The 17,500-nt window shown below is 36.2% G+C and overlaps 2 protein-coding genes across 6 annotated transcripts in view; one reads left to right on the forward strand and one right to left on the reverse strand.

Annotated features, from left to right (window-relative positions):
• astn2 (astrotactin 2) overlaps positions 1-17,500 on the reverse strand; it is a 574,772-nt gene that overhangs the window by 150,972 nt on the left and 406,300 nt on the right. The window lies entirely within an intron of this gene.
• LOC141385691 (uncharacterized) lies at positions 6,019-10,783 on the forward strand. 5 transcript variants are annotated; one of them, XM_073951697.1, is made up of 3 exons: positions 6,019-6,820; positions 6,923-7,017; positions 10,201-10,783. In XM_073951697.1, the coding sequence occupies exons 1-2, from the start codon at positions 6,102-6,104 to the stop codon at positions 7,008-7,010; spliced, it is 807 nt and encodes a 268-aa protein (XP_073807798.1). In that variant the 5' UTR covers positions 6,019-6,101; the 3' UTR covers positions 7,011-7,017; positions 10,201-10,783. The 5 variants fall into 5 exon arrangements, with proteins under 5 accessions (XP_073807798.1, XP_073807799.1, XP_073807795.1 ...); XM_073951698.1 differs by having other exon boundaries at positions 10,209-10,783; XM_073951694.1 differs by having other exon boundaries at positions 6,019-7,017.

Raw genomic sequence — 17,500 nt, forward strand, 5'->3', positions numbered from 1 at the left:
TCCATTGATTGATTGATTGATTGATTGATTGATTCATTCATTCATTCATTCATTCATTCATTCATTCTACATTCATTCATCCATTCATTCATTCATTCATTCATTCATTCATTCTATAATCCATTAATTACTTATTAATCCATTCATTTATGAATTAATCCATCCATCTCGCCATTCATCTATAATAATCCTTCATTCAGACTTTCATTAAATTAATTCATCTGTTGTTCATTCATTCATTCATTCATTCATTCATTCATTCATTCATTCATTCATTCATTCATTCATTCATTCAATTATTCATCTATCCCTCTATCCATCCATAAAATTAATTCATTTATACATTTATTAAATTAATTAATCTGTTTGTTTATTCATTTATTCATTAATTTATTCATCCAGGTGGATGCTGCACACTGGTGGTGGATGAGGAGATTTCCCCCTACGTGTAAAGGGCTTTGAGTGCCCAGAAAAGTGCTATATAAATGTAAGGAATTATTATTAGTATTATTATTATTATCATTATTATTAATATTATTATTATCATTATTATTAATATTACAATACTTCAAAACAGGAACAAACTGCATGTAAATCACACCATCTGATCTCCTCAAGGCATAGACTATGAGTAAGTGTCTCGGTTCACTGGTGTTCTTCATAAGCAGTTTCTGTTTTATAAATCTTGGTGTGTTTAATCTCAGTCTGGGGACTCCCTAGACTATTATAGTACCTATAAATCTGTAGTGAGTGATCGTTTTACTATTACAAGACACTGATGTGGAGACTGATATCCAGTGAAAGATATTTGAATAAGATGACAATCAGCTACACGCACTTAACTTTCACATTTATTCCGTAGGTATCACACATGTCTGGAAAAGTCAGCAAAGTTAATGTGTTCAATGTCTGCTGATGATAAGACAATACAGACGTGCTGCTTTGAGTTCAGCATTAATGACTGCACATATTCATATCAATGCATTTACACCTGTAGCAAAAACAGTTCAATCAGCCTCTTAAATGGAAATTGCAATCTGGCAGCATAACAATCACAGTCTGTGTAGAAGTTGCACCGCTCTACACAAGAGGATCACACACTATGAGACACTGTGATAACGCTATGAGAGGTGCAGCTGTTGCACAGCTCTGATGACAGGATGGTCAATCCCATGAATGAAACTACACCCCTCAGAATAAATGTATACAAAGAAAAAATGTTAGAATTTTCAACCGTCTGTCCATTCATTCATTCATTCATTCATTCATTCATTCATTCATTCATTCATTCATTCATTCATTCATTCATTCATTCATTTTTATTCATTCATTTTTATTCATTCATTAAATTCATAAATAAATTCATTCATCAATTTGTTCTTTCATTAATGCATTCACAAATGCATACATTCATCCATCCATTCATTCATACATTAATTAAATTCTTTCATCAATTTGTTCTTTCATTCATTCATTAATGCACACATTCATTCATTCTAATCCATTAATTCACTTATTAATCTATTCATTTATACATTAATTTATTCATTCATCCATAAAATTCCTTCATTCATACATTCATTAAATTAATTAATCTGTTTTCATTCATTCATTCATTCATTCATTAATATATTAATCCATTCATTTATACATAATTCAGCCTCCATTCTTCCATCCATCCATAAAATTGATCCATTCATACATTTATTAAAGTAATTCATCTGTTTGTTCATTCATTTATTTATTCATTCATCCATTTGTTTGTTTTTTCATTCTTAAATGAATGAATTAATTCATGTACACATTCATTCATTCTTTCATCCCTCCATCTATCCCTCCATTCTTCCACCCATTCATTCATTCATTCATTCATTCATTCATTCATTCATTCATTCATTTATCCATTCATCATTAATCCATTTATTTATTTATTCATCCAGCAATCTCTCCATCCAACCATCCATCCATCCACCCATCCGTCCGTCCGTCCATCCATCCATCCATCCATCCATCCATCCATCCATCCATCCATCCATCCATCCATCCATCTATTAAATTTATTCATTCAAACATTCATTAAATTATTTCATCCATTTGTTCATTCATTCATTCATTCATTATTAAATAATTTCTTGATTCATTCCTTGATTTATTCACTCACTCACTCACTCACTCACTCACTCACTCACTCACTCACTCACTCACTCACTCACTCACTCACTTGTTCATAATTCATTCATGCATTCACCCAGCCCTTTTTTCATTTGTTTGTTTGTTAATTTGTTTGTTTATTCATAAAAATTCCGCTTATACATCTATCCATGCACCCATCCATTAATTCATTTGTTCATCCATCCATCTGTCTGTCCCTCCCTCCATCCATTCATTCATTCATTCATTCCTAAGAAAATTAAGTGTGAAATAGTTAGAAATGTATATTTTGTATTTGTGTTATATTTGCACCAGACACTTTCCACGCTACTCACAAATTCTTCCACCTTTTCTGATTGTGTTTGGAATGTGACATTGTGCACCTTTTGTAAAGCTGTTTTTGAACAATAAATATTGTTTAAAAAAGAGCTATAAAAAAGACTAGAACATTTTAAACAAACACCTTAAATCTTCTAAACATGTTTAGTTCATTCAGACATTCATTCATGCAGATTTTAATCAGATTGTTTGCCAGTTTCTGTGTGTACTACTGCATATGATCATCAAATCTGAAATATCTGTGTTTGTATTTCTAGAGTAACATATCAGACTGTGAGGTCAGGTGTGGCGGTGGATAAAGAAACTCAAAGAGTGAGACTGAATGAATGAATAAATTCACAGACAACAACAACAACATCAAGCAAAATATAAAGGAACAGCACTTCAAAGTGGGAAAATAAGCCGAGCATTAATGAATGATTATTGTAACGATGTGCTAGAAGAGGGTCGACTCAATCATTTACAGCATATGAAAATAAAGTCTGTGATGTTCCTCGTATTGACCTGTAAACAGATCAGTCAAAGGACAGCATCAGGCTGTAATGGCATATTCATCACAGTGATGTTTATAGATGCAGCACCTCCAAAAGTCTCTCAGAAGCTCAGACTAATACATTTTTCACAATCCTCAAAATTCAGAACACAACACAGCTCAAAACAACAATGTGTTAACTTCTCTTTCATAAGAATACTTGATTCCAAGGTATTCTTATATTAAAAGCATAGATTAAACTAATAACATAGGCTAATTTTAAGTCATACAAATCATTTGACCATTAAAATAACCACATTATTATTTAATTAATAGTTAATTTACTCACCCTCTGATCATACAACATGACTTTTGTCCTTCAGTAGAACATTAAAGAAGCTTTTGAGCTAAATTTGTGTTAAAGTGACAGGTTTTTAGATTAAAAATAAATATGCAAATGAGTCCAAATCAAATATTCATGGCTCCCGATGACACCTCCATGTACCAAACTGAACATTATTTACAATGTTATTAGCTTTAATACACAGCCAGGTCAAACCGATTACATTCCAGATGACTTTATTAATCAGTGATTTGAGTCATGTCAGAGATGTATGGATGCAGTCCTCCAAGTTCATGATGGAGTCAGACACAATATTCATCTGTTTCCACTGCAGCAGGACTTTATATTCTATACTGGACATTATTTCTGTTAAATGACAAGACGTTTATCCACGCAAATTCAGATCTTACTGTCCTAATCAAATCATTCAAAATCAAGGCATGACAATATTTTATTGTGCTCAAATAAACGTCATCTAGAGGCCTTTACCTATCATATAAGCCCCTTCTGATACCAAATGATCAACTAGAAGTCAAGTTATTATTTGCTGTTCCTAAAACTTAGGAAGGCTACAAGACTTTTGTCAGGTAGTGTACTTCACCTAAAATAATGACCCTGCGCTTGCTCCATGTTGTTTAGATGGTGGCCTTTCGCACTGCATTTAATCAAATAGCCAGCCCCACATGTGAAACGCTCAGAGTTCTCCCCTGAAAGACTGCTGCTCTCCATCAGATCAGACAAATGAAGGAGTTCAGACTCTCTGTTTACTCTCATTAGTCAATCTAATCACCTCCAGGTTTTTAATCAGACGCTCTGCAATTAAGCGTCTGCCTTCCTCTTAATGAACGTGTGTCCCTCATTATTAAGAGCCGGAATTACACGCGTGACCTAATAAAGCTGTTCTGACTGATGTCTGAACTGTGAGTCAATGGCGAACGCAGATTTTCAATAGTGCGTAATAGACATCGCTAACAGCATCGCCTGCAGAATGAGTGTGCTAATCTGTTTCATAAGGCATTTCTGGACTGTCACTCCGAAAGGAGCTTCGCAAGTCACTAAACAGGACATTATCAAATAAAGTGCATTACTAATCAATGACAAGTAATTAATCATGTGAAAATATTCATTCAGGTAAATGCAGAGCTTTTTGAGTAGTGGTGTAGGGGTGTTTTACACTGCTGGACTGCAGCCGGAAGGGAATCCGCTGCTTAAAACATATGCTGGAATAGTTGGCGGTTCATTCTGCTGTGGCAACCCTGTTAAACAAGAGACTAAGCTGAAGGAAATTAACTCAGCACTTCTGATGTCCTGCTGTCTTAAAAAAACATAAATAAATAAATAAATAAATAAATAAATAAATAAATAAATAAATAAATAAATAAATAAATAAATAAATAAATAAATAAATAAATAAATACATTTTGGTTCAGTTTGCCTGTTTTGGCAGCATCTGATAAGGTCAAGTACTGATCTTAAAGCCAGAAAGACAGAAATCAGCACGTCAGCCGCATGTTAAACCAATGAAAGACGTCTGAGCCCACAATCAGCAGAGCTGCGCAAGATATGAGGAATCCCACAAAAGCCAGCCGTTTCAATTTCCGCTCCTTTAATAGTTTAATGAATGCAGGAGGCGCAGCATTATGAGCAGAAATCATCTCCAGCATCTGAGGAATCAAAAACACTCAAAATAACACCACATTCTCCTGCACACAGTCTTCTGCTGGTTTTCACATGAATTGGCTTTAATGTTTGCAGAACATATGTATGTATGTATGTATATATATATATATATATATATATATATATATATATATATATATATATATATATATATATATATATATATATATATATATATATTAGCATGACACACAGCTATCAATAATCTAGTAGTTTGAAGAAACGTGTATAAAGTTGGGAAGAAAATGATAATTAATAAGTTAAATAGTATAATATAGTATAGTATAGTGTAATGTAGTGTAGTATAGTGTAATGTAGTGTAGTGTAGTATCGTATCGTATCGTATCGTGTCGTGTTGTGTCGTGTCATGTCGTGTCGTGTAGTATAGTATAGTATAGTATAGTATAGTATAGTATAGTATAGTATGGTGCTATGTTGTTATGTTATGTTATGTTATGTTATGTTATGTCATGTTATGTTATAGTATAATATAGTATAGTATAGCATAGCATAGTATAGTATAGTATGGCTATATTATAGTGTAGTGCAGTATGCATTTATGTTGTATTATGTTATAGTATAGTATATTGGTATATACGGTATAGTATATATATGTATATATATGGTATAGTACAGTACAGTACAGTATAGTATAATAGAGTATAGTATAGTATAGTATGTTGTTATGTTATATTTTTGTTGTATTGCGTTATGTATGTTATGTTATGTTATGTAATAGTATGTTATGTTACTGTATAGTATAGTATAGTCTTGTTATGTTATGTATGTTATGTTATGTAATAGTATGTTAAGTTACTGTATAGTATAGTATAGTATAGTATAGTATAGTATAGTATAGTCTTGTTATGTTATGTTATGTTATGTTATGTTATGTTATGCTATGATATGTTATGTTATGTTATATACTATAACATATATAACATATAACACATATGTACATATGCACATATAACATATACTATAACGAGGGTCTGTCCCTCGAGCATCCGCCTGTTGTTTGTAGCTTTAGCCTGCTAGCGCCGCTGGTCAGCTAAAGCTACCGACCTCTTTAACCATACACGTTTGACTTACTGGCTTTGCTCTTTACCCCGTAAAATGTCGCTTCCGTCTCTGTCCTTGTGTGCAGGAGAAGCATCGATGGAGGCGTTGGAGCTGGAGCTGGAAGAAGTGGAGTCCCAGATCCGCGCGCTGGTGGTAAGACGGTCGCGGCTACGGGAACGGCTTCTCGCCGTACCTAATGCTAAGGCCGTCTCATCACCTAAGGTACGTGGAAATTACAACCACATCATTCCCTCTACCTCAACCCCGCGTCCTTCTCTGTCCAGGCCCAGCGCACCCGGGGCGCGGCTCAGCCAGGCGTCGTTCACGCCGACACCCGGCTACCACGGCGCCTGGGTGCAGCCGCGCAAGGTGCTTCCCAGATCCCGGGGCAGAACGTCTCCGCCTGTGTTCGAGATCTCCACGGAGAACCGCTTCTCCCCTCTCCGCGAGTCGGGTCCCGATGTGGCCATCATCGGTGACTCGATCGTTCGTCACGTCCGTGCCGCCTCCTCAAAAGGTAATAAAGTACGTACTTTCTGCTTTCCTGGTGCCCGTGTGAAAAATATTTCTACACAGATTCCAACCATCCTGGGCGCTGCCGAGAGCCCTGGTGCCGTTGTCCTCCACGTGGGGACAAACGACACCGGGCTCCGGCAGTCGGAGATCCTGAAGAAGGACTTCAGGAGCCTGATCGAGACGGTTCGACGCACCTCGCCCGCCACGCAGATCATCGTTTCTGGGCCGCTTCCTACCTACCGCCGAGGAAATGAAAGGTTCAGTAGACTTTTAGCTTTGAATGAATGGCTAATTACATGGTGTAAAGAACAGAAATTGCTCTTTGCTAATAACTGGAATCTTTTCTGGGAGCGTCCTAGGCTCTTCCGTCCTGACGGCCTGCACCCCAGTCGAGCCGGAGCTGAACTCCTGTCGGACAACATCTCCAGACTACTTCGCACCATCTGACTAGCAGGTAAAAATTCACAAAATTCACACTATAGCCACCTAGACTCTTGTTCACCCCACTTAAACATCAGTAACGCATATCTGGCGAATCCTATAGAGACTGTGTCTGTTCCTCGTATTATTAGATTAAGAAATAAACGTACTGTGTGCTCCAGGAAAAATCTAGTAAGAATCAAACCAGAAAAACCAGTAGAAAGTGAAAATACAAATTTCGTAAAACTTGGTCTCCTAAACATCAGGTCACTTGCACCTAAAGCACTTATCATTAATGAAATAATAACAGAAAACAATCTTAATGCACTCTGTCTCACTGAAACCTGGCTGAAACAAAATGACTATATTAGCTTAAATGAAGCAACTCCTCCAGGATTCTTATATAAACATGAGGCTCGTCAAACTGGTCGTGGTGGTGGAGTTGCATCAATCTTTAGTGATTTCCTTAATATTAAACAGAGAAACGGACTTATGTTTAGCTCCTTTGAAGTATTATCGCTTAATGTTCAGTTTCCAGATACTATACAAAAACCTATGTTATCTCTCGCTTTAATCACCATATATAGACCCCCAGGACCCTATGTCAAATTTCTAAAAGAATTTTCTGATTTTATTTCTGACTTACTAGTCAAAACTGATAAAATGCTAATTGTAGGTGACTTTAACATCCACATAGATGATGCTAATGATACATTAGGGCTCGCGTTTATGGATTTAATACACTCACTTGGGATAAAGCAAAACGTTGTGGGTCCAACCCATCGCTTAAAGCATACATTAGATCTAATTCTGTCTTATGGAATCGAGGTTATTGACGTAGACATTATACCACAAAGTGATGATATTACAGATCACTACCTCTTACTATATAAGCTATGTTTACCTGAAATCAGCAAACCCGCTCCAATACTCCGCCCTAGTAGAACTATTGTTCCGTCAACTAAAGATGAATTTATAAATAACTTACCTGATCTCTCTCTATTTCGTAATGCACCCGCAAACTCAAATGATCTTGATGTAGTAACCAGCAGTATGGATGCCATCTTTACTAGCACACTAAATACTGTGGCACCCATCAAATTAAAAAAGGCTAGAGAGATTAAAACTATACCATGGTATAATAGTCATACTCGTGCGCTCAAAACAGCAACCCGCGCCCTGGAACGTAAATGGAAAAAAACTAATTTAGAGGTCTTTAGAATTGCGTACAAAGACAGTATGTCCAGCTATAGGAGGGCTCTAAAATCTGCCAGGACCGAGCACCTGCGCAAACTGATAGAAAATAATCATAACAATCCTAGATTTTTATTTAACACCATCTCTAAATTAGCAAATAATCGGTCATCCTTGGAACAAACTACTCCACCGCAAATTAGTAGTGATGACTTCATGAATTTTTTCAGTAATAAAATAGAAGGCTTTAGACAGAAAATAGGAGATGCCAAACTTTCTGCACCGGCTTATACTCCAAATCCTGTAAATATTTCATTAAATCATAATAATAACCTACACTGCTTCAAAATCATAGAACATGAAGAGTTAGTAAAAATTATAAATAGCTCTAAACCAGCTACGTGTATGCTGGACTCAATTCCAACAAAATTACTGAAAGAGCTGCTACCTGCTATAGGAGAACCTCTTCTTAACATTATCAACTCTTCTTTATCTATAGGCCATGTTCCAAACTCTTACAAGCTAGCTGTTATTAAGCCTATTATTAAGAAACCGCAACTAGACACCAACAACTTAGCTAACTATAGGCCTATTTCAAATCTTCCATTTATGTCTAAAATACTAGAAAAAGTTGTTTCTACTCAATTATGCTCTTATCTGCAGACGAACAATATTTTTGAAGTGTTTCAGTCAGGTTTCAGGGCTCACCACAGTACAGAAACCGCCTTAGTGAAAATAACCAACGATTTACTCTTAGCTGCTGACCGAGGGTGCGTCTCGCTATTAGTTTTACTCGATCTTAGTGCGGCATTTGATACCATTGACCACAATATCCTCATAAATCGCTTAAAGTCTACAGGTGTCCAGGGACAGGCTCTACAATGGTTTAAGTCATACTTAACTGACCGCTACCAGTTTGTAAATCTTAATGGACAGCCTTCACAAATCTGCCCAGTAAAGTATGGGGTGCCTCAAGGATCAGTTTTAGGCCCTTTACTGTTTACAATTTACATGCTACCTATGGGAGACATTATTAGAAGACATGGGATCAGCTTTCACTGCTATGCAGATGATACTCAATTATATATTTCCACTAAACCTGACGAGACGTCTGAACTTTCTAAACTAACTGAGTGTATCAAAGACATCAAAGACTGGATGACCAACAATTTTCTTCTCTTAAACTCAGACAAAACAGAATTATTACTTATTGGGCCTAAATCTTGCACACAGCAGATCTCGCAACTCAATTTACAATTAGAGGGATACAAAGTTAGCTTTAGCTCTACTATAAAAGATCTGGGTGTCATATTAGACAGCAATCTAACTTTTAAAAACCATATATCCCATGTCACAAAAACTGCCTTCTTTCATCTGAGAAATATCGCTAAATTACGAAATATGCTATCCATCTCAGATGCAGAAAAGCTAGTCCATGCTTTTATGACTTCGAGACTGGATTACTGTAATGCTCTATTTGCTGGCTGCCCAGCATCCTCTATTAACAAACTTCAATTAGTACAAAATGCAGCAGCCAGAGTTCTGACCAGGTCTAGAAAATATGATCATATAACCCCAATTTTATCCTCCTTACACTGGCTGCCTGTTAAATTTCGTATTGAATTTAAAATATTACTTCTCACCTATAAAGCTCTAAATAATCTAGCTCCTGTTTATCTAACCAACCTTCTGTCTCGCTACGAACCAACTCGCTCTTTAAGATCTCAAAATTCAGGGCTTCTGGTAGTACCTAGAATAGCAAAATCAAGTAAAGGAGGTCGAGCCTTCTCTTTCATGGCTCCTACACTCTGGAATAGCCTTCCTGGTAATGTCCGAGGCTCAGACACACTCTCCCAGTTCAAAACTAGATTAAAGACCTATCTGTTTAGTAAAGCATACACTCAATGCATCACCTAGCGGGTTCCACACTGGCTTCTACATCTTGCTTATATACACTATGAACAGCAGCTACGCTAATTATTCTCTTTATTCTCTATTTTCACCTGGGGATACTCATCCCGAGGTCCTCAGATTAGGCGGAGTCACTGATTGGATCCAAGACCAGCGACGTGATGATCCCAAGGATTCCATATCCGGGACCAGGCCATATCCTGAGCTGCTGCTGCGCTGATGGTCGTGGGGAGTGGAGAACACGAGTCTGATTCCAGCGACGCTCCAGGGACAGACGAGTCTTCATTGAGGCCATCTTCCAGCATAAACCACGGCGAATGAAGTTCTGCACAAGACTTTTGGCCAGCGGAGAAATTAAAATGGTCGTGCCCAACTGAGTCTGGTTCTCTCAAGGTTTTTTTTCTTCACTCCCATCAGGTGAAGTTTTTTTTCCCTCTCCGCTGTCGCCACTGCCTCGCATGGTTCAGGATTGGTAGAGCTACGCATCGATGAATTTGCTCTTCAGTGTTTGAACTCTCAGTAATGATTAAATCACACTGAACAGAGCTAAACTGAACTGAACTGAACTTAAACACTAAAACCTGAACCACACTGTTCCAGTTACTATGACCATTTATGTGAAGCTGCTTTGACACAATCTACATTGTAAAAGCGCTATACAAATAAAGCTGAATTGAATTGAATTGAATTGAATGTTATAGTATATTATAGTGTAGTATTGTATGGTGTTATGTCGTGTTGTGTTATGTTATGCTATAGTATATTATAGTATGGTGTATTATAGTATTACAATATAGTAGTCATGTTGTGTTATGTTATGTTATGTTATGTTATGTTATGTTATGTTATAGTATAGTATAGTATAGTAGAGTATAGTATATTTTAGTATAGTGTATAGTATAGTATAGTGTTGTGTTATGGTATAGGATCTTGTTATGCTATATTTTTTGTGTTTAATTATGTTATGTTATAGTATCTTATGTAATAGTATAGTATATATAATAGTATAGTATAGTATAGTATAGTATAGTATAGTATAGTATAGTATAATGTTATATAGATACATTGTAGCATTTTTCTGTGGTTTCGGTTCTTTTCACACCATACTGATGTGGTCTGATCCAGTTAAAGTTGAAACAATTAAAGTCCATTTGTATTTTCTAAACTGCTTTTTGATTGTTCAGAGGTAACGTGTGCAAATATCCCTGGAAGTAAACAAGTAAACAAAGAGAGGATGATAAGAAAATAAATAAACCAGTGAAAAAATTAAATGAACATTGAAACTAACAGTAAATAATGCACATAACTTGTACTTGGGGTGATTTTTACCAGAGTATATGCTGCTGTTATACTACAACATTGCAAATATAAATTTTGCATGTTGTAGTCACAGATGGTTAGTCCAAAACCTCTTTTTAACAGATAGTTATTATCGCATTTTGTGGTACCATATAGTGTGTTGTTCGGACACTGTGTTACGTTACAGTTTCTTTAAAGTTTCTGGAAAGTAACTCTGATGACATGTCAAAAATGATTTGGCAGCTGACGATTGAACCTTACAGCGCAGTTTTTTTGTGATCTCCAAAATCACAGTTCCCTGAGAGTGATGATTTCACATGTGCTGCTGCTTCTTCGTCTCATTATTTCTGCTCTCTTTCAGCTCTTCTGCCTCTCCATCTTTCCTCCACGTCCACTGCTCGCTTCATAATTCAGCGTCACCTCATCTCCCTCTCTCAGCCGTTCTCGTTTTTTTGGCCCTTCAAAGCTCCAGAAGCCACTTCTCTCTGTATGTTAATGGCACAGGAGGGAGCCGTCGCCTCGCTGTAATGGTTTAGACACACCTGGCCTGAAGTCCACAGAGGAAACTCAAATGACGGACATGCAAGCTGTTTCATTCACAGTGCAGATAAAGAGACATGAAAGAAGACATGCCTTCAGAAACGCAAAACAACTGACATACGGAGGAAAACGGGTCCCTGTGCATGAATAAATGTGCATATTTATTGCCTTACAGGGAGTACTATGAAAATTAAACCAGCATGGGGTTTTAACATAAAGCACACACACATGGGTAGTAAATAAATAAATAAGAAATGCATGCATGCATACATGACTACATCCTCCAATGGCGAGTTAGTTTAGGTTGGGTTTAATTGAGCTGTCCTTTCAAATTCAGTCATTTTTCAGTAGGTCTTGAGTTCATGTCAACCAAATCTGAGGGGAATGATAATTTTTGGAGTATAGACTATACGAGAACATTGTAGGCTGCAATGTGTTTTACAAAATTTTAAGACATCTATCTTTAATAATCACATATTCGTAACAAGTTATTTTAAATAACATTTGAGTGATGTTCAGTTATTACTCAAGCCTTATGTGTTACACAATCATTCATAAATTATTCCAATCAACGAACAAACAAACTAAAATTCTTACAATGGTTGGGATAATATGCGAGTCGAACAAGCAAACAAATGAGCAAATAATTCTTCAAAAGGTTGAGGTAAGATGTGAGTGCATAAGCGAACGAATGAATGAGCGAACCAACAAACAAAAAAACAAATGAACGTACAAATATTTCTTCAAACGTTTGGGATAAAATACGAGTACAAATGAATGAACCAATGAACAAATGAGCAAACAAACATTCAAACGATTGGGGTAAGATGAGAGCAAACAAATGAACAAAAAAACAAGCAAACAAATGAACAAACAAACAACAAAATTAACAAACAAACAAATGAGCAAACAAACATTCAAACAATTGGGGTAAGATGAGAGCAAACAAATGAACAAAAAAAAAACAACAAACAAATGAACAAACAAACAACAAAATGAACAAACAAACAAATGAACAAACAAACAACAAAATGAACAAACAAACAAATGAGCAAACAAACATTTAAACGATTGGAGTAAGATGAGAGCAAACAAATGAACAAAAAAACAAGCAAACAAATGAACAAACAAACAACAAAATGAACAAACAAACAAATGAGCAAACAAACATTCAAATGATTGGGGTAAGATGAGAGCAAACAAATAAACAAAAGACAAACAAATGAACAAACAAACAAACAAACACTTATTCAAAATATTGGGGTAAGATGCGAGCAAATGAACAAACAACCGAACAAATAAACAAACAAAAATGTACTCAAAAGTTTGGGGTAAGATGCAAGAAAACAAGCAAACGAACGAATGAACAAACAAACATTTTTTCAAACATTCCGGGTACGATGCAAGAGTACAAATGAAATAAAAACAACATTTATTTAAAATATTGGGGTTAGATGCGAGCAAACGAACAAATAACCGAACAAATAAACAAACAAACATTTTTCAAAAGATTGGGATAAAATGCAAGCAAATGAACAAAATATATGAACAAATTACCAAAAACATTCATTCAAAAGTTTGGGGTAAGATGCAAGAGTATGAATGAACGAACGAATAAACAACTGAACAAACAAACATTTATTCAAAATATTGGGGTAAGATGCGAGCAAATGAACAAACAATCGAACAAATAAACAAACAAACAAACATTTATTCAAAAGTTTGGGGTAAGATGGAAGAGAATGAGCAAACGAACAAATTAACAAACAAACACTTTTTAAAATGTTTCCAGTAAGATGCGAGCAAACAAACAAAAAACCAAACAAGTGAACAAAAAAACATTTATTTAAAAGTTTGGGGTACGATGCAAGAGTAAGAGTGCACAAACAAATGAACAAACAAACAAATAATCAAACATTTAATAAAAATATTAGGCTTAGATGCGAGTAAAGGAACAAACAACCAAACAAACACACAAACATTTATTCAAAAGTTTGGGGTAAGATGGAAGAGAATGAGCAAACGAACAAATTAACAAACAAACACTTTTTTAAATGTTTCCAGTAAGATGCGAGCAAACAAACAAAAAACCAAACAAGTGAACAAAAAAACATTTATTTAAAAGTGTGGGGTACGATGCAAGAGTAAGAGTGCACAAACAAATGAACTAACAAACAAATAATCAAACATTTAATAAAAATATTAGGCTTAGATGCGAGTAAAGGAACAAACAACCAAACAAACACACAAACATTTATTCAAAAGTTTGGGGTAAGATGGAAGAGAATGAGCAAACGAACAAATTAACAAACAAACACTTTTTTAAATGTTTCCAGTAAGATGCGAGCAAACAAACAAACAACCAAACAAATGAACAAAAAAACATTTATTTAAAAGTTTGGGGTACGATGCAAGAGTAAGAGTGCACAAACAAATGAACAAACAAACAAACAAACAAACAAATAATCAAACATTTAATAAAAATATTAGGCTAAGATGCGAGTAAAGGAACAAACAACCAAACAAACAAACAAACATTTATTCAAAAGATTGGGGTAAAATGCGAGCAAACGAACAAACAACCAAACAAATAAACAAACAAACCTTTATTCAAAAGTTTGGGGTAAGATGTGAACAAACAAACAAACATCCAAACAAATGAACAAACAAATATTTCTTTAAAGATAGCGAGCAAACGAATGAACAATTAAACAAACAAATGAACACTTAAACAGATTGTTTTTTTAATAATCACAATATGCATCAATAAATATATGTAGAACAACACGTTTTAGTTTTTTGACCTTCTGAACATGTGGATGGACTTGGTTGACTTAAACTAGAAGCTAAAAGTCTTCAGGTTCAGTGAGGTGAAAAACCTTTACAGAAAGCTGTTGAGAAGCCTGTTTTTCATCTGTGCACAGAAAAAGCAATAAATGAATCAGAAAGAGAAATTGTTGGCAATTGGAAAGCAGGCATTTTATTATTTTATTTTTTCCCAGGTAGAGCGTTTTAATAAGATCACCCACTGGCAAGAGCTCGGCCTTCACAGCTCAGCACGGAATAAACTCAGACAATCTTATTAGTTGTTCTTCATGTATTTTTCATTCCGGGAGGCTGAAAACTTTCCTCCCCAAATAAATAATGTATTTCACCATTCAAATGATGTTGTCGGAGCAGTTCACACTGCTTGAAAAATGTTGAGAGATGCCAGCAGCTACAGAGAAAGTGTAATAAAGCTCTGTCAAACAAGCCGGCTCTGCTGTTCTGGAGTCTGATTGTGGATTCAGAAACACTCAAACATGAGATGAAGAGCTTGAAATCACCGTCATGAGCGCTTCTGCATTAATACATGCATTTAAAGACATGCTTTCACATGTCATCACAATGACCTACTACAAACCGACATCTGCTTCGGCATGTGATATTCTCGCTTGTTGGATGAAGCAACACTATTCTTTTTGGAGCAGTTCGAAAATAAATGAAAAATATATGCACTTTTGAAAAGCACCACTGAATAAAGGAAATCATGAATGTTGGAAACGTCACGAGGGCGAGGAAATGATTTTTCTGTTTCTATGGTGAGTGAACTACTCATTTTAATTCAACTGTATTTCCTTAATGAATCAATATCTGAATTCAGCAGATTAACATATGAACTCATCTAGTCTGTGATGTTTTGCACATTTTAAAACAGTCATCTGATCCAATCAATGCCTTTAAGCGGCATTAATATGGAAGTCTGTTTCCGCAAGGTGTTTTTGTACTTTTTAACTAATATACATACACCGGCCCCTTTATTAGGTACACCTTACTAGTACCGGGTTGCACCCCCCTTTGCCATCAGAACTCCCTTAATCCTTCATGGCAGAGATTCAACAAGGTACTGGAAACATTCCTCAGAGATTTTGCTCCATATTGACATGAGAGTGCACAGATGCTCTATTGGATTGAGTTCTGGCGACTGTGGAGGCCATTTGAGTACAGTGAACTCATTGTCATGTTCAAGAAACCAGTCCGAGATGATTCACGCTTTATGACATGGTGCGTTATCCTGCTGGAAGAAGCCATCAGAAGATACACATCGTCTTGGCCATGTCTGCATGCCTAAATGCATTGAGTTGCTGCCATGTGACTGGCTGATTAGAATTTGCGTTAACGAGCAGTTGGACAAGCGTACCTAAAAAAGTGGCCGGTGAATGTATACAGCCCATAGGAAATACGTAGGTTAGCTTGCCATTTTTTGCACATTATACAATACAATGTTGGTTTCATTGCACTTTTCAGATGACAAAACCACTAGAGGGCGATGTCTATATTTTTTACATCACTTATTATAGGCTTTTTGTACATTTCAGATATATTTATCCCAGGGTTTAATTTGTGCCAGAACAAGCCGGATCCGGCACCTCTGAAATGTGATCCAGCACCTTATTTAACTGATCCCTCTCCTCACACACACCCCACCATCTCCCCTTCTACACTTTCTTCCGCGACTCCCCAACATTTTCATCTTCATCTTTGACATCACCACAAACCCTGCTCCATCCTTCACTTTCATCTGCAACACCCCAACCCCTGCTCTTCACTTTCGTCCATGACACCTCCGCTCCTTTAATACTTTCTTTCTAACTCCCCAACTTCCCGACCCATTTCTCCACTTACGTTGGTGAAACCTCTCCCTCCTCTGGTAATATGCCGGATCTGTTATCCCGACCCATTTCTCCACTTACGTTGGTGAAACCTCTCCCTCCTCTGGTAATATGCCGGATCTGTTATCCCGATCTAATTCGGGACCTCGCAATTGACAAATTAAGCACTGATATATCCTTTTTGTACAGGACAAGGCTTGTTATACAGATCAGCTAGCGAACTAATGACTTAAACCCAACCAATAGTGTTTTCAAAAGCATGCATAATAGAAAAGTAGACTGCGAACACATAGCTTCCCCTTGATTTTACATTTCTTTTATGTATACTTTGTGAAAGCATGCTTTTTCTGACCAGCACAAGCACAACATCATACAAAGCGAGCTACAAGCAAACTGACCCTGGCAGAAAAGTTGACCATATAGAGATAGATAGCTGACACAAACATGTTACAATAAAATTCATAAACTGTGTTGTTTTGTGCTGTCTATTTGGTGTTGAGCAAATAATTGCATGTAAAAAATCCTTTATTTGCAATAATAAGTCCCTGTAAATATCATTACAGGAACCAAAGTTGTTAACCCCATACCTTAAATGAACCCCCTAGTGTTCATTTAAGTTCATTGCAGTCAAACGTGTGTTGAGGTACATTTTGGAAGCTTCACAAAAATGTAGGCTGAACCACTTTATGTCCAATAAACCTGTGTAACACTGTAATACGTATAGTGCAGATAAACCGTTTATAATTGGACCACTTAGGTAGAAACGTGTCAAATGAAAAGGAACCGCCACACTGACCTTGATTTCTGAGAGCGAACAAGGTTTGGTTTTAGAAATACTACCCGTAAAGTGATCCCCTGTGAAATGATGTCTACTTGTTATTCTAATGCTGCTCTTCTCTGTAATCACTGCCTCCAGCTGTA

Source organism: Danio rerio, chromosome 5 (genome assembly GCF_049306965.1).
Source record: "Danio rerio strain Tuebingen ecotype United States chromosome 5, GRCz12tu, whole genome shotgun sequence".
NCBI lineage: Eukaryota > Metazoa > Chordata > Actinopteri > Cypriniformes > Danionidae > Danio > Danio rerio.

What these genes read in the sequence shown, in the direction of transcription:
- LOC141385691 (XM_073951694.1), top strand. Translation starts at nt 6,102, where the DNA reads ATGTCGCTTCCGTCTCTGTCCTTGTGTGCAGGAGAAGCATCGATGGAG.